Source organism: Lonchura striata, chromosome 10 (assembly GCF_046129695.1).
Source record: "Lonchura striata isolate bLonStr1 chromosome 10, bLonStr1.mat, whole genome shotgun sequence".
Lineage (NCBI taxonomy): Eukaryota > Metazoa > Chordata > Aves > Passeriformes > Estrildidae > Lonchura > Lonchura striata.
Genome location: NC_134612.1, coordinates 10,568,836 through 10,587,097, shown reverse-complemented (window position 1 = coordinate 10,587,097; position 18,262 = coordinate 10,568,836). Strand labels below are relative to the sequence as shown.

The 18,262-nt window shown below is 35.7% G+C and overlaps 1 protein-coding gene across 1 annotated transcript in view; it reads left to right on the top strand.

Moving 5' to 3' along the window:
* The first annotated feature begins 2,846 nt into the window (after nt 1-2,846).
* COL4A4 (collagen type IV alpha 4 chain) overlaps nt 2,847-18,262 on the top strand; it is a 62,052-nt gene continuing 46,636 nt past the window's right edge. Inside the window, exons 1-6 of the mRNA XM_031505649.2 lie at nt 2,847-3,130; nt 3,373-3,412; nt 5,252-5,329; nt 14,570-14,704; nt 15,571-15,615; nt 18,078-18,194. Coding sequence (XP_031361509.2) covers nt 2,925-3,130; nt 3,373-3,412; nt 5,252-5,329; nt 14,570-14,704; nt 15,571-15,615; nt 18,078-18,194 — 621 coding nt within the window. The 5' untranslated portion in view covers nt 2,847-2,924. The remainder of the gene's footprint in view (nt 3,131-3,372; nt 3,413-5,251; nt 5,330-14,569; nt 14,705-15,570; nt 15,616-18,077; nt 18,195-18,262) is intronic.

The following is an 18,262-nucleotide window of genomic DNA, read 5'->3' as shown; positions in this document are numbered from 1 at the left end:
CCATGATATTATCTGAGAGCTACAAACTCAGACAATCTTGTCTGTCTAAACAGCTGTCCAGGCAGGGTTAGCATCAGTTCTGCCAAAATGTATACCTGCAGCTGCCTGTAGACCTGCTTCACAGAAAAGCACCAGTACATGAACACTGGAGATCAACCTTAATTCTAGAAAGCAATTGAAAGCTGCATCTAATTAAAGTTTGTCTTTTTCTACAGTAACTGATACTTAATTATTTTAACTTTGGTTTTGTTTCCTTGGTTCTCTTTGGTAGAGAAAGGATAATACTATTTTCAGGAATATTTTTGTGGGAAACATTAAAATTGTATGAATTTAGTATAAAGTGCAAAGTTTTATAGAACACTGTAAATGAAAAAATGGGACTTATTGGAAAGAATGGAGAGAGTATTGAATATGTCCATCATGAATGAGGCAAAAGTCCTATGGAAAACAGCTATATGTTCACAGATTTCAAATGAATGTCTGAATTATATGCATGAAAGAACCATATTAAAGCTGAGCACACAACCCCATTTTTTATTTCACAGCTTCTGAATCCTTGACTTTGCAACTTGTGTGGTATTGTTGTACATAATGTTGCTTCCTTTGGCTGTAATGAAAATACAGTTAGGATTGCTCTAATTTTTTTACCTCAATAATTGTAGCTGTGTGTCTGCCTCAAACTATGGCTCATGTCCCTTGTTCTTTAGCAGAGTTACATTCTTTAGCAGAGAATGAAATGGTCTTGCTTCTTGATTCCTGTCTAGAAAGTAAATATCTAGATTATGTTATAGTGCCAGCTTTTCCCCTTCTGTTTTCTGAGGCTGAGGTGAGGTTTGGTGATCTCATGTGAAACCTATTCCTTTGGTGGCAGTGAGTGTGCTGTCCTGGGGATATTTTTTTGAGGTAACTGTTGTGATTGCTTCAAAAACATAAAAAATGATATCAATTTGACACATCAATCTAAACAAAACCTTGTATTCTTTCTGTTATTTTATTATCTACTGAACAATTCAACTTGTTCAGAAAATAATGGGGTTTAGATAGCCATGACAAAATAACAAGTAGAGGATTGCAAGTCTTCCACTCATGCATTAAGTATTATTTCAAACTGTGTCAATGGGTTGGATCAAAATGGATTTTAATTTGAAAATAAAAGTTTCTCTGCTAATACAAAGCAAATGTACCAAATATAATTTTCTTTTAAATTTTTTTCTTAATTTTCAGAAGCTGTTTGGATAATTAAATAATGAGATGGATAGTGGGCAACAGGAACACATTTCTGCAAAGTCTCAACACTATGACTTGGATTTTCCATTTGAGGCAATCAGTCCTTGCAATATTTTATTGCCTCACAATTTTGCTTATATTGTTTATATTACTAATGTAAAAAAATCAGTGAGGTAGGAATGCTGTTGGAATATTATTTTTTTATTAGGGATGTTGTTATTTTTTTTCTTTTCTTACAGATGGGGAACTGGGGCACAGCAAGACTGTAAGAATTTGACAGATGAATGGAGTACTGTACAATACATGTAAAGAGTGATCTTGCAGCATGGACTGGCTGCCTTTAGGCTATTTATTCATCAGTCAGTGCACAGCAGCTTCCAAAGTCTCCTCTTAGTACTGTGGGATTTGGATATACTGTGATATATTTGGATATATTTTAATATACACAGGAATCGATATTTATAGATTAGTTCTGGCTATGAAAGATGCCACACTATCCAAATAATTGAAAGCAAAACAGTAATGTTTCAGGAACTGTACTCTCACATGTTTAACAAACACATGGCTGCTGCCTGAACAGCTATCAGAGAGCAGCCAGTTTGCTGCACTTCACATCCTTCCTCCCTTCTCAGGAGGCTTCTCCAAAGGAAGCAAATCCCTGTCAACACAACCTCTAGTCAGTGTTCAGTTTGCTCAGACTTATTCCCCACATTTGGAATACTAGAGTGCTAAAAAGCAGAAGCCTGTGATAATCTGTGCTAACCTGGGAGAAGCCCAGCTGTTAAACCTTCAGTTTGAAATAACCAGTGTGACTCATTTGCCAGATATGCCTTATTACAAAGGATTGTAGCTTCTTTTTTATTTGGGGGATATGAAATATGCACATGACCTGGCCATGTCTGTGGATTTGTGAAGCTTGAGTTTCCAAAAAGGTTGGAGCAGCAAATAAAACTGCTGTTGAACCTAAGTCATAGGTCAGGGATGCACTCTGTATGCAAATTATGTATTACATATGCAATTTATATATGCAAAATTTGACTGTGTAGGACTGTGGAGGCCACTGGTCAGTCCTGCACAAAGAGCTTCCAGCTTCCTAAGTCCTGGCAAAAGCTGCAGAAAAAATGTTCTAAAAATAAAGCTAAAAACTCTAGGTGATGTGTCCAATGATTGCAATCTGTCCATGCAGATGGGTAGAACTCTTAGATGAAGTGCATATGTTTTATTCTGCATTCAGAGTGTTCTTCCTCTGCTCAGATGCTGGCACAGACTGGTCCAGCCCCATTTGCAAAAGATGCTGATGCTCAGCCTGGTCTTAAAACTATAACAAATAATTCCTTGAGGTTTTTTTAAATTTCATTAGGTTTTTTACTATACATGGGTATTGCATCTTTTGTCTTAATGCCTTTAACTAAAATGGCTATGAAAACTTTTAAAGAAATAATGATGCAAGATGCTCTTTGTTCATTACTTTAAACACAGAATGAAGACTATCTTTACTAGGCTGAAATCTTGTACTCCTTTTTATGTGCATCTGCAGTTTCATTATAGTCCCCTTGAAATAATTGGATTGCTGATAAAATAAAATGTGGCCCGAATAGAATAATATAATGTAGTGACAACAAAAAGCTGTACAGTGTAACGCACAAAGGGTTAAGACTTATTTTTGGTTTTCCTGTAATTATTCATGTGTACATTGGATGTTTATTTTAATAGAAACAGGTTCAGAGGGGAAAATAACACCAATATGGAACAGTGTTTATAGACCAGCCACAAACAGAAGGAAAGAGAAGACCTGCCATTTAAAGAAAAAAAAAAGTGCTGCATATACAAATCCTCAATCAGCAGGAATGGCATTAACAAAGGATTCATTTGAACGGATTAAGTGGCTTATCACAGCTGCCTGGTGAGTTTTACAGATCACTACATTTTTTAACCAGATTCACTGAGATATATTCTTAGCTATTAATTTGACAGTAATAAGAAATGCCTAGATATTTGGAAAGTTGGAGTAATTTTGAAAAAGGCTTCACTGTATCCTGTAGAATAGTACACACTTGATCACTTCTCACTTTCTACAAGCTAAATTTTTGTGAAGGTTTGATGTTGTGAGTGTAGTTCTAATTCAGTTTTCTTCTTTTAAATCAGGTGGCTGCTGATTGTTTTTTCAACTCAAGGAATTGATGGGGTAAGTGACATTTACTTTAGGCAGGTGAGGGAGAGAATGGTAGAGTTTAAACAAGTAGCACCACATGCACCAAAATCATCAATAGTTCTGTGGGAGAACTGTTATGTTCCTTTCCATATTTCTGTGGTTCTGACTTTCCTTTCTGCTACTCATCTTCTCTATTTTGCAAATTTATGCTCTGGATTTTCCTAGATTCTAATTCTGGCTTCTTGAGGTGCTTTTGGAAAGCTGGATGTAGAAAACCCTCCCTTGTTCACCGAGTCTGTCTCCTTTCTCATAAAGTCTCCTTAATGGTTCTGCAATATGGCACATGTCAATTCCAGCTTTCCATTCTGCTCTGTATGTTAGCCTAGATCTTAAACTGGCTTCTATGGACAGTCCCATCTCTCTGAAGCCAAATTTTCACATATAATATAGTTTCAATATCTATTTTATTATCCTCTCTGTACTGCCCTTCATATTACCCTTATGTTTGCAATACCCTTGCCTTCTTTCAAGTCCATCCTCTTTGTATTCTTTCAAATATTTAGAAGCTTTTTTTTGTAGAGATTTTTTTTGTCCCCAGACTCATCCCTTTTTATTTGAGCTGTTAAAGTTTGTAATATTTTTTAAAAATAACCGTTCAATCAGAGGAAAGGATAATAGTTCCATTATTGGAAATTTGTATTCTATTTACATTACAGGAGAGGCAAGATTCTAACAATTATGTGAGAGACTAGTGCAGAGTAGATTAGTAATTTCATGGGAAATGCAGTGTGTGAAAGACAGCTAGTCTGCGAGAGAGATCATCATACCCTCCTGTTATGAGGTTTGGGAATTCCAGATATTCTAAAAATGATATAGATAGAACAAAATTTTTCCTCCTTATCTAATATTTGTCAGAGTTTTCTCCTTGAAACATTGAAGTATGAGTCTATAATCTTCTGTTGGGTATTAAAACCAGTAACAAAACAATTTTGACCTTCATAATAATGAAAACCCACACTGAGGAAATATTTGTTTTATCACCATTTACTTGTTTATCTACATTATTTTTAAATCTTTTACCTCCTTGTTAAAATTATTTTAAATATATCCTTGATAATTTACACAGTTTTCCTGAAAAAATGTTATTTAGTGGACATTCCAAACTAGTTTATAAGTGCATATGATGTGTGTTTATTACTACATTTGGAGAAATAGAAAAGAACAGTGTTCATTTACCACACAGAAGATCTACTAAATTTATGTTTTGTTGTGTTTTAATTTTCCCTTGAATATAATCTTTTTTGTCATTGCAGTTTGATGAAAAAAAACAGTCACTTCTTTGCTATTAAAAGGACAATAACAGAAAATTTAAAGAAAAGAAATAAGTAAATTAATAGTAGGCAATGCATAATTACACCATGCAAATACTTTGTTTCATTTAATAGACAAGAATTAAATTCAAGGTTTTATCTCTGAGTGAATTTCTTGCTCCTTCACCTTGTATTGACTTTTATCATTCATTGTAGTTGAACAATCTCCTAAAATAATGTGATGGATTACAAATTTTACATTATTGCAAATTAAATTCTGGTTCTGTTAAAATTTATTTCAGGTGCAGCTGGTTTCCTAAGTTATATTTGGCTGTAATATTTAGTGTTATGTAACATAACTTGTAGTTAAGGTCTTCCACCTTCTACAGCAACAAGTAATAAGCTTTTACTTATTGCTCCTATCTTGCCAGCATGTTTATGTTGATGAGAGATCTTTTGCCTTGAAAACCACCTAATTAGCTAATATGTCCAGCTGACAGTATTTGATGATGTAATTGTTGTCCATTGTGCATTGATAAATGCATAACTTTTCAATTTTTAGGGAGGATATGCATATATTGATCCATGTGGGGGACAGGATTGTTCAGTTTGTCGGTGCTTTCCAGAGAAAGGATCAAGGGTGAGTTGTGATTAGAACTAATGATAACTATTGTTGTAAGTACTGTTCATTTTGTGCACATTGCTGCTCCTAAAAATCAACATGGTTGATAAATCAGTAAATCAATATTCGGACATAAACACATCTGACAAACTAGCATAATTCTGTCACTGGTATCAAGTACAGCTGTCACTGAAGAAACCTAAGACTGTAAAGAATTTTGTTTCTAATTGGGTTTCTACTAATCATGGTGCCTTTCTTGCATTAAGGATTCTTTGAAATCAGTCTAGGAATTAGATGTAATTCCTAACACATGTAAAGTATAGAAATTTATACTTGTCTTCTACTAAGAGGCTGGTTGAAAGAGAATGTCCATGCCATTCTCTAGTTTTATGACAAATTAGTTATTTCTTATTTGGGTTGGGTGACTCTAAAAATGTTTGCAGACTTTTTATCTTATTCACTTAAGATACTAACTTTAAAAAAACCCAATAAATTCTCTTTGTCTTATGAATAATTATAAAACAACTCAGGCATTTTCACATTACATGCTAAAATTAGTAACTGTGCATGTTGTTAATTGCTAATTGAAATTCTTCCAGTCATGACTAGTTTATCCTGACTGTTCTTTCTCATAATACATCTCTATCTAGAGATAGCCAATAATTTAAACATTGTATGAGGGAAAAACTTACATATATACAGAAGCTTTATATACACATACACATAACATACACATATACATATACATACATACACATACACATACACATACACATAACATACACGTATACATATACATGTCCTGATTGGTGATCAACTGAAAAATTGTCAGTGATGAAATTTGTTTTCTACCAAAGTATTAATGGTTAAGTTTGGGTTTAGGAAGGTTGAATATGGTGGATCAGTTTTGGAAGAGCCACATGCCCCATTTTGCTGTGTACAACCTGAGTTGCCAGAACAGCAAGACACACCTTTCTCTTCCTGTGCTTCTGCAGTTAGCTGCACTCTTTGCTGTGTCATGATCACTGCCCTGGTGTCCTTGGATCCTATCCTAATCCTCCAGGATTATGTCTATGTGAAAGTCCCCCATGCTGTAGGATTTTCATAATAGCGGTCTAGAATGTGTATATCTCTGTAACACTGTGCTAACAAAAGGGCATCCCAGGAAAAGTATTTTGACTGGTACCTCTGCAGTGTCTCTCAGTGCTACTGAACAGACTGTTTTGGGTACCAAAAACCTGATCTGAAGTGCCATTTAAAAATAACTAACTTTCAAACTAGGGGGAATTTCCCTGATTTGGGTTCTCACTCAGTTGCCTGGAAGTTCTGAATTACATGCCCATAATCAGTCAATAATAAATACCTTCTGCCATTGTTGTAGCTCTTTCCTAGGCTGTCCTTATCACACATAAACTGTACTATGATTCATGCATTTGCTGTTAGTTTTCTAAATAATTCCAAGGAACTGGACCTAAGTGCCAAATAGAAGGCTAATGAACATTTCAAAATGAATTGAAGGTTGTTATGCAATGGTAAGTCTGAGTATTGTACCATTTTCTGAAAAAGCTCTGAAATAAGGATGCACAAGTACCCTGATGGATAATGGATAAAGTATCTCCAATGTCATATTCATTTATATTTCATGCAGTCATTTATATTAATCAATATACTAGAAACAGAAGTACTCTTCAGACCCTACACTGCCTCACATAGATTATTGCCCATATTTTCTATACTAATGTATGATGATGAACATTTTTCTATAGGATTATTTAATATTTTCTTTCATGCTACAATTCTTCTGGTTTTTAAAATTTGCTGTGTTCTGCTTTACACTCTGACACACTAACTTTGCTCTCTGAGCTTTTGTGGAGACTACCCATTACAAGATAAAAGATTGGTTTATCTTATTGTTAGCTTTCTAGAATGCAAAACAACTACTTTATCTGCTTTTCTGTCTGATTCCTGGTCTGGGGCTGGTTCCTCAGAGTTTTGCATTTTCCTCAATCCTGTCTTGGAATTGTAAAAAATAAATGATTATTAAAAGCCTCTGGCATTGTACAGTACACAAGCCTAAATATTCAGAACTTTTGGTATTATGACTTTGCCTTCTATTTGCCCGTTTGAAAATATTTTAAATTTCAATATCAAAAATCTTCTTTATTATAAGTGGACAAGATAATGATAATTGAGGTTTAGCTAGAGAAAAGCTGACCATGGGAATAAGAAAATGAAACTGCCATGGCCATACTTGAATGTATTGATACTGGGCAAATTGAAAGAAAAGTAGAAGCTATTTGCTTCTACTTTCTTCAGCAAATAGCAGAACTTTAATTTAATAATTAAATAAAACCATAATAGCTGTGCATCAGTTGTTCTATTGGGTTTTAGAAGAGCTTGTCTACCTGCCATTTTTAATTCTCTCAACCATATATATATCTGTGCAATAAATAGATTTACACTCCTATTCATTAGCAAGAAATCACTGTCTGAAAAAAACATTTTAGTCACTACTGCTAGTAGCATATCATTACAATTGTTTACATCACAATGGAATTTTGACTTCTGTTCACTTGGGATTGCAGTCTTGTAGTCTCTCATGATCCTGTTTATCTTTTGTTCTTGCATCAGAACTCAAAACGACTCTCTCTTCCATAGGACACCATTAAAATGTGCTGCTAAATCTCTTTACCCATACTGTGTGCTAATACACCTAGACATTTCAGAACTGTAGAACAGCTAAATGAGGCAAAACATCATTAGCGAAATATGGCAGTAAGTGTTCTACCTGACTTCTTAGATTCTTTTTCCCTTCTTCCTTTTTGGTGGGCCATAAAATCTGTGATTTCAATTTTCATTAAAGATGTAGTAAAACTTTTCCACCATTTCATCCTCTTTTACAACACTGGAAAATTGTTTCCTGGAAAACTCCTGCAGTTGTATCACTAGCTTCCAAAAATGCTGGCTGCTCTAATAGAATTTAGATAGTTAAAAAAATGTTTGCAGTTAGCACTGACCGATTGTAAACTGTCCTGTGCTGACCCCGGAGTTTGATCCTATTCAATTCCGTTGGCTTTGTTTTTAGTTAAGTAGATTTGGGAAGCAAGCATCTATTCATGAGCCAACCTGATCTGGCTTCTATGGGGTCATGTGAAATGCCTGGATCAAAGTGAATAATAAATATAACTCAGCAGGACCAATGTTCATTCTTTTGCAGATGAAGCAAGAGGTTTATTTTTATCCTAGTGTAGGGGAGAATGCAGCAAACAGAAATCTAAGAGGAGGGCTTTACACTTTCTGACACTTCAGATGTAAGGAGTAAGCATTCCCAAGAGATGCTGAGTCACTTGGGTATCACAGGTAAATTAGGAAGTCAGATGCTATCAGTCACTGCAGGGCAAGAATGCACTGCCTTGGAGTAAGAATGAGCAAAGTTACCTGTGAGTAAGTCAATATTCTGGCACTGCTTCTCTTGTAACATCTCCCCAACAGATCTTGTGAGTTGCCAGATTTCCTTAGTAGGTTCCATAGGTTATTGGAGTTCAATTTACAGCACAGTGTAAACATATTTAAAATGCATTAACTCTGAAAATTGTGCAAATTCTGTCTGTTTTGGGAAGTAAGAGGCATTTATTAAAACACGTTTTTTGCATGTCAGTATGCAGTGGCATTCTATTATTCACATGGAATATCCAATATTTGTATTTGAATTTTCAAGTTGCACACTCAGGAAATAAATAAGTAAAAACCTTCTGCTCGGTCTCAAATTCACTACCAGAGATGCATGTACACTATCATCTGAGGAAATCTAGATTTCTCCCATTATTTTTCTCCTACTTGTTGATCATTTTTTCCCAGTACATTAGCTGTACGTTTTAAAGCAGAAGAGAGACCAGTTATGCATTTCACTTACATTCACTGAGAAATTCACTGAGAACCATATTATGTTTTTCTATAAAACAGACCAAAAGAAATGAGACCCCTAAATCTACATACAGAGCAGACCACACTTTTTTTTTTTTTTTTTTTTTTGTATTTGAGCAGAGGAATAGGCAGTCCTCTGACTACGGAAGTTAGGATTTCAGCTGGTAGGGAATGGATCCTGCTTACCAGAATGTGAAATAGAAACAGAAGCACTCCAGTCTGTAAGGAGAATCACACCAATCACTGCAAGGTCTCTTTGAAGTTGTTCATCATACACAATGCCCAGCTACAGCACCTGTAAATTAGCATTTTTCATATTAGGCACTTTTCATATTAGTAATTTTTCAAATTTTAGAAGTTTTGACCCTGTTAATTATCCTTCCTTTTGTTCTTGAGCATCTTTCTTTTCTTAATACTTTTGGTTCCCCTGTCCTACCATACTGAAAATGTTTTTTTCTCAGTTGCTACAGATTTCCAAGCTCTTCTACATCAAGCAAGATAAAACTCCACATAACCATTCTTTTTTACATATTTAAATCAACCAAAAATTGTTAACAGTGACTTCAATAAAATGGTACTGAGCAAAACTCAGTTTTATTTTATTAGCTAAGCTGATGTTTGGTTTGTGGTCTATTTCTATAATATCTATGTTCTATTTGTTGCTGTCTGTTTTCATCCATTGGCAGTAAAGAGTTTCATTGCTTAACTATGATTTGCTGAGTTTGTTTAACACAATAGTGACACCCACTGGCTTATTGGACAGTTTTTCTTTTCATAGTCCCACAGAGTTAAAACACAAACCTAAGTATACATTGTGAATGCTGTTTTCATCACTTCACTGTGATTTGTCATGCTTCTGTGAAGTATCACTGTGAATACTAAACTGCATCATCAGGGGTTTTGTTCTTGTAGCATATTGTATCATTAAAAATATAATAAAGTTGCCAAATATGCTAAGTTGCCAATTTTCCCAGTAGTTTTCAGCATGGTTCAGATGTTCTTTACAAGAAAGATAGACTATTTACAAGGGCCTGTAGTGACAGAACAAGGGGTAGTGGCTTCAGGCTGAAAGAGAATTTAGATCTATATGAGGAAGAAATTCTTCACTGTGATGGTAGTTAGGCCCTGGGACAGGCTGCCCAGGGAAATTGTGGATGCCTCATCCTTGGAAGTGTTCAGGGCCAGGTTTTGAGTGACCTGGTCTAGAGGAAGCTCATCCTAACCATAAAAGGGGGTTTGGAACAACTTGATCTTTAAGATCCCTTCTATCCCAAACCATTCTCTGATTCTATGTAAAGTCAAGCTCTAAGTATTATTATTGCATTTACTTGGCTAAAATCTATGAAAATAAATTATCTAATTTGGTCTATTAAAGACAAGATACTGGATTTAATGCCAAATTGTGTGATTTCTCAGATTTATCTCATCTTAATCAGGTTTATATTTAGAAGAGGGTTTGTTCTGAGTTTTTTTGAATCTTGGCTTACATGACAATTAGCTGGTTCTAGTCTTACACAGTGAGGAGTAGACTCTCCCCAGAAAGGACGCCTCTCCAAACCCCTCCAAAGCTGTGGCTTTGCTGTGTAATCGACCAGCTCTTCCAAAAGGGGAGAGGACATGGGTGAAGCTTAGAGCTGCAGCAGATGCCCCCACCTCACTAAGTAAATTACAAAATAAAGCAGCTCTCCAAATGTCTTAGTGAGCACTCCTCTCTTGCCTGCTTTCCTTTCCTTCTTGTTCTGTCCTGCTCCTGGTGAAATGAGAAAGACTGGTTACAAGCCAGAGTCCAGAGCATAGTGGAAAGGGCTGCTGTATTATTTTCCTACAATCTGTGTGGAGTTTCTGGACATTTTCACTTTTGTTCTTATGAACAGAAGGTGAGTGCATTTCACAAATCACTTGTACATCTCCATAGCCTGTAACATAGGGTACTGTCCTTACTAGGTGGGAACTGGGCTACTTTTGACTTTTTTGATAATGAGAAGCAAGACAATTCACTTGAGTAGCGTGACATTTTTTATTTCCAATTAAGACTCCTTTAAAACATTGTACTTGAGACAGTTAAGTGCTCAAGACACTCTCAAAATCAGATGCTCTTCAGTCTCATGCATTTATAAAAAAAAAAAATTCCAGTTAACCTTGGCTATTGCCTTTTTCCAAACAGCATTAAATGTTTTGTTACCTGATTCTGAAGTACTTGCAGTCTTAGTCTTGGGAAGCATAGTTAATTAAAAAACAATATAGCCTTGTTTTGCTTAAAGTAAATTTCTTACTGCAGGTCAAGCCCAGGATATGCTAAAATAACAGACCATGGTCTTGGCATGGTAGCTCCTGACCTAGACAATTAACAAGGCACTGAAAACCTAGAGGAATTTATTGGCATCAGATGGCAGAGTGGGCATAATATTCTGTTCATTTTATCTGAGCTAATTTGTCATTTCCACATGAGCATGACTACCTTCATCCTCTTTATTTTTACAGCTGTCCTGAGACTGTAATGCTGTGGTAGTCACATTGGATGGGCACAAATAATAGATGTGATAATAGATGTTATGGCATCGTATCAGTTTGGTCTTAACAAAGCTCCAGTCATTATCAGTCTTTGAGCTGAAAGAAAGAGACAGAATCCATCAGCTTCATATGGCATGCTAAAGTTGTATCAGCTGCCAAACCCATTGTGAATTCTGAATTCAGTGACTCTGTTCTATGACTTCACTGCCTTCTACTGAAGACCATGAAGTCAATTAAATTCACAGGGTAGCAGCAAATGAAGACATTTTATCAACCTAGAGGACTACACTTCCTGGAAGTGTTTATTTTTTAATTATAATTACTACCATAGAATTCCTACAGCATCTCAGCTTTTTTTCTGAGTGCAATAAAAATCATGTTTCTTAACTGAAACTTATCCAAAGAATAGAACATGTTTTGAAAATTTTATCTTTCAACTCTTGAATGCAGCACATATACACTATTAATTAAAAACACTGAACTTAGTGCAGAAACCTGTTGTCAACAAAATGCATTAAAAGACAAAAGCATTAAAAAATAGTGCAAAACATCTTATGCTTTTCTTTTCCTGTTGATGAAAGATGCATTTTGCAAGGTAATAGCTAGTTTACAGAACTAAAAAGTCATACCACTTCCAATAAAGTTAATGGTTCAAACAGTTGTATTTTATTATATTATTAGTCTGATTCATTCCACTTGTACTCAAAATGGTGCTTTAATTAAAATGGTTGTCCAAATATTTTTTTCAATCAAGTATTTAAAGGGCATAATAACTACCTTAGAAGTACTTAAATTAATAAATTCATTCTAACATAGAATGAGCAAGGCTCTGTGAGTAGACAGGCTGCAACTGCTCATACAAGCAAACACTCAACACCCAGAAAGAATCCTGACTGTCCATTCACTGTTAACAAGGATGCAGAATCATCAGCTTTTAATATCAGTAGAACTTAATTTGCATAATATTTTACAATGCTGAAATCCTGGTATCCCAAAAATTGTAACTGTTAGAGGAGACAACATGCTGAGACTGCCCTTGAATTTTTGCCAGTGACTTCTCTGGAAGCAGGATCGAGGCTGGAGTGAGAGGAGGGAGTAAAGATAAATGGAACATGACTCACATGAGAATTCTTTTTTTCAGGTGATCCTTATTTCTAAGTGTAGGACTTCTTTTCCTAGCCTCTGGACTAAGTTCCTGTTCATAACTTAAGGGCCAGTGGACATCCAGTCCTACTTCCACTGGGCAGGAACCTATAGTACATTCCTATCCAAACATATAGTAAATTACCTTCTCTGTTGTTTTGTTTATTTGATTTAGTGATGTATACCATACATTTTTTCACTTATTTTCACTGTCAAATCACAGTGATTCTAAAAAGACAATTAGAAAATAAATAAAAAGTAAAAGAAGTATAAATACCTGCTTGTAATTCACAAGATTTTGTTCAGATAGATTCAGTCTGCTGAAATGATTACATTGAGAAGCAAGCATTCAGTTCTTTTGCTTCCTGAAGCTACATATCTTCTTACAATCATCCTTCATTTCTATCTTTTTTCCTTCAATCCATTCATAAAAGAATCTGACAGAATCTGTTATTTCTGTGAATATTGAAATATCTTTTACTGCCCTCAAGTGGTCCAAAGCCATATGGTTTTCTCAGTAATGCGTGGGGTTCCATTTTGCTCTCTTTTAAAATACTGGATAATAATTATTTATAATAATTAATTCTACACTGTAATAAATTATTGATTATACATACTGTGTAACTAATAGAATTAATTATATTTATAATAATTTAGTATAATTAATGGATGAAGTCTGGAAAGAAAAAAAAGTCTTCAGTTTGGAAACAGAACAAGTTATAGATAAACAAGGATAATGAAATAAAATTAAAAAGATATGTAAAAGAAATAAAGACCTGCAAATACATAGATATTTGTAGGGTGGAAGTGTAAACAGCTCAGATGTGAAGCCTGATTAGAAAGCTTGCTTCATTCAGCACTTGGAATCTATGATTGCATAGTTGTTGAGCATGACAGAACAAAAACTGCAACACATCTGAAACAACTCCACACCAGTGTTATAGACTGAAAGTCCAGTTGGCATGGGAAGTAATTTTGCTTTAAGAGAATGTATATTACCTTGGAAAAGTTAATAGAAATCTATGGAGATTGTATGGTAATGAAGGTACAAATACTCAATTTAGAGCCATTTATAGATAAATTACATTCTTCAATCTCCCAACCCATTTTAACACAACCTATTAAAATTGATGCTTTCTGTAAACATGTTAGCTAATAACTATTTTTTTTTCTCCAGGAAACGTCACAAATTTTATGTGAGGCACTAAGATATGAGTGATTATGAAAAATGTGAGCTAGGAAAACTTAATTGGCATATCATGACTTGAAAGAGGAAACTCACTTGATTTGTTCTAATTGTGTACGAAGTCCCTTTGGCTAAAATGAGTCCTCATTTTTTCTGGTGGGAAAACACAATGCTCATTGAAGTCCTAGGCTTGCAAAAGGTGATATTTAAATTGGTGGAGCCAGGAAGATTTACAGGTTATCCCAAGCATCTCAGAGTGGTGGTCTTGGAGACCTGATGAAGGTGAGAAGAAATTATCACCCTCAGCAAGTTGTTAAACTTGAAGGTTGTGTTCCTACAGCACCTAACTCATGAGACAGTTTTGCAGGCTGTCTAGCAGCTGTTTTGAATCATGAATATTTATACTTTGTAAGCCTTGTTTTATCCTTAGGGTGATCTCTGAGTTGCTGTGGGGGTTACAGCAGTAGCCATTCACTTCTCTGGACTCTTTACAGGGTCAGCCTGGTGAGCTGGGACCTCAAGGTCCAATTGGGTCCTTGGGATCTACAGGACCAGTTGGTCTGCAAGGGGAGAAAGGACAGAGAGGTGAGAATGGGAAGCCTGGGCCAGCTGGAGAAAAAGGTGATAAGGTAGGAAACACCACAGACAGCTCTTTTAGGTGTATACAGTGTGTAATGTTAAATGTTGATAAGTGACACAGAACCTGAATGACAAAAAAAATGTTTGCCAAACTATATTCTTGCTCACACAAAATTCTCTCAGAAGTTAATTAATTCTTGAAAATTTAATAATTAATTATTGAAAAAAAACTTCAATTAAAGTTGTCAGAAGACATAAAATATGAACAGACTGACTCTGATTGGCACATACCACATCATCTTCCTTAACCTCAAAGAACGTGTAGAAATGTGGAGCTGGAGGGAACAGTATGGTGCTTTTAAAAATGCTGCACTAAACAGAAATTTATTACCACTTAGAGAGTATAATTTGAAGTTCAGATTAATATATTTCATATCTGCACAATCCCTGGCCCTTGGTACTTCATTTTAGTTTTAATAGTCTAATTTGACTGATCTCAGAGTGAAATCACTAATGTCACTATCTAGCACATCTAAAATGTAAATGCTGTAACAAAAATTGTACTGCTGGTTTTATCAAAATAGGAGCAGGATTGTGAAATTATGTACAGAAATATTTTATAAGTTACAGGCAATTTCCCATTCTGTCATTTTATAATCTTTGGAGGATGAATGGCTATTGAGTGTTAGGTGTTTGTACCACCAGTTACATGGGTAACGGTTAGCACTAGTCTTCTGCTAGGCCTGTAGAAGTTTTTTTTTCAGATATTTAATTTCTGAAAATTATGGCTTTTGATTCATATTTCAAACAAGACTGGTTTTATGTTTCTTGCTATATAGTACCACATATTATTGTTTTTAATTCTTTTTAAGTAATGACCTCATCAACTTTGTTTTTTCATGTCACCTGTTTTTAGGGCCCAACTGGAGTCCCAGGATTTCCTGGTTTAGATGGTGTTCCTGTACGTATAAAACAAATATTTATTTATAAAAAATTACAGGTCCCATAAATTTATAGCAAGTCCTCTAACAGAATAATGCACTCACTAAATTGTTTTGCTTTATACTTATTGATATGTCTCTCAGAAAGTTATAGGTTTTGAAAAAATGTAAAAAACTAGGTTAATTAAACTATTGATAACAATAGTTGTTATTGTTTCCTATTGATAACAAACACCACAAATTCCCAAAGAGGTAAGTACAGAATTTTCATACAGAAGTGGGGCAGTGAAGGCAGAGACTACCCATGGCCATGGAGAATGTGTCAGAGCTAGGCTTAAAAGCAGAGCATTTCTTCACTCAGGTTCTATAGCACGCTGTGGTCTGCTTGGTCCATTCTTAACATGTCTGAAAATATCTCAAACAATGCACTGGTTTGTGCTCAAACATTCTGATTTTTGCTTGTAGTCCTTTTGCAGGGAGAAACCAAACCACTGAGTGCAGTAATTTTAACCTGAATAGGGACTGAATAAGTGAAGTGGGTCCTAAATATGTTTTTATAAGCATGTGATAATGTATTTTCATGAATGTCTTCTTCAGTGTGAAAACTGGTGAAATAGTATCTTAGATAATGCACTGCTCAGATAGTGCAGTTCTAGCACTCTGCTAGAAATGAATTCCTGTGATGCTACCAGTTTCATATGGATCAAACAAAGTTAAAATGTTGAATTTTGAAAGTGAAAATAGAACCAAAAGCTGAGTAGGTGTTTTAGCATCTGTTTGTCAGCTGTCCACATTTGACAGTGGGACTGATGCCAAAATTTCTGGATAGTATAGAGGTCACAAGCCCAAAATGTGGCACAGAAAAAAGGAAGCGTTCCCAAGAAATGTATATTCTTTTTGCAGAAAATGTTAATTCAAAAACAGTGTCCACAAATTAGACTGAAGCATTTACAGACAACAAGAAGGGAGAATTGACAGAAGTGTTTCAGGGAAATGTCCAGGAGGATACTTTCTTGACAATTTTTCAGATTTCCCCCCCAGAAAATAATTTTAGGTCATAATTAGTATTTTGTCCTTACAAAAATATTTAATTCTGTGAAAAATAGTTTTTTTCCTCCAACAGAAAGATAATTCCAAGAAAAATTCCATTGTTTCATTGCCCAATTCCTAATTTTTAGTAGAACTAATCCTTATCTGGACACTGGTTAGTTATTGCTAGGTTAGAAAAAACACAATCTCTACAATTATTGTGTTCCTGAGTCAAGCTGTGTCCTCTTTTTCACTTGTTTTATCCTAACAATTAAAAAATATGAGGCTGCTTGAAATTACTTTTTTTTTTGTAGGCTTTTTCAGCTTTATAGCTGTAGTGGATCTAGTGCTGGCCAAATCTCCAGTGCACCCACTAGAATTATTTACTCATTTTCTGCTGTGAGATATGGATTAAGAGGAGGGCAAAATGGGCTCAAAACTTTTAAGGGTATAAAGAAAATTTTATTAACAGAATTAAAAGAAAAATAAGAAAACCAGAATAAAACCTTCAAAACACTTCTCCTCCCCACACATCCTCTTTTCTTTCCCACTGACAACGTAAAGAGACAAAAGCTGAGACTTTCAGCCAGTCTTTCTTCAGGTCTCTTAGGGAGGGGAGTCTCTCTCTGCCATGCCATGGAGACTCCTCCACAAGAAACAGTTCTCTTGTGGCTTCAGTGTCACAGCAAATCAGCTGCCCGGGAAAGGAAAAATCTGTCTGCAGTGTCAAAGCCCTTGCCATGCCTTGCAGCTTTCCCACAGCTGCTCTCATGGGCCATGTCCACTAACTGGGGCAACTTGGCAGAAATGTCAGCCACGCCGCGCCACGCCGCAGGCTGAGCCCGCGCAGGCTGGCCCACCCACTTTCCTGTTCTAAGGCCGGAAGCCAAGAGAGTTTTCGAGTTTTCCCGGGCTTGCTCGTTTTTAAATGTGTTTTTCCACAGTGGTCAATTCTTTTAAGTGGTTTAACTGGGTGTCAATCTTACAAACTAGCCAGCTGATTCTGCCAGGTCCCTCCAGGCAACCACCCCTGCAGCCCATGGACTGCCCCCAGCTGAAAACCAGGCTTTGTTAAACCAGGACAACAGCCACAGGAAAGCCTATACAGCCTAGAGTCTGTATTCTCTAAGAAGATGGAACATTACTTTTTCACTCAAGTGAGAACATAGTCTGGTCCTCTTAACCAGTGTTATTATAACCCTGTTATATTTGCTATGCATAAAAAAAACCCAAATAAACAAAAGACTTACCTCATTTTTTCTATACCACAAAAAAAAATCTATTCAGAATAGAAAAAATTTCTAATGCAAAAGAATATGAAACCAGAACCACCATAAGAAGCTATCTCATTCACATCTGAGATATATATTTGTTTCTGAACTGTTCTGTTAATTTAAGAAGTAATTTCTCATTAATCATGGTGTATTTCTCATAATATTAAACTGTCTTTCAGGGCCTCCCAGGAATGGAAGGACCCAGAGGCAAGCCTGGTTTGGATGGCTGCAATGGCTCAAGGGGAGACCCAGGATTCCCAGGAGAAAATGGTTATATGGGACCAAGAGGTCCTTATGTACGTGAAACACATTCCCGCTGTGCATGTGCATTTCCCCTCCAAGCTAACAGCTCTTAAAATGACTC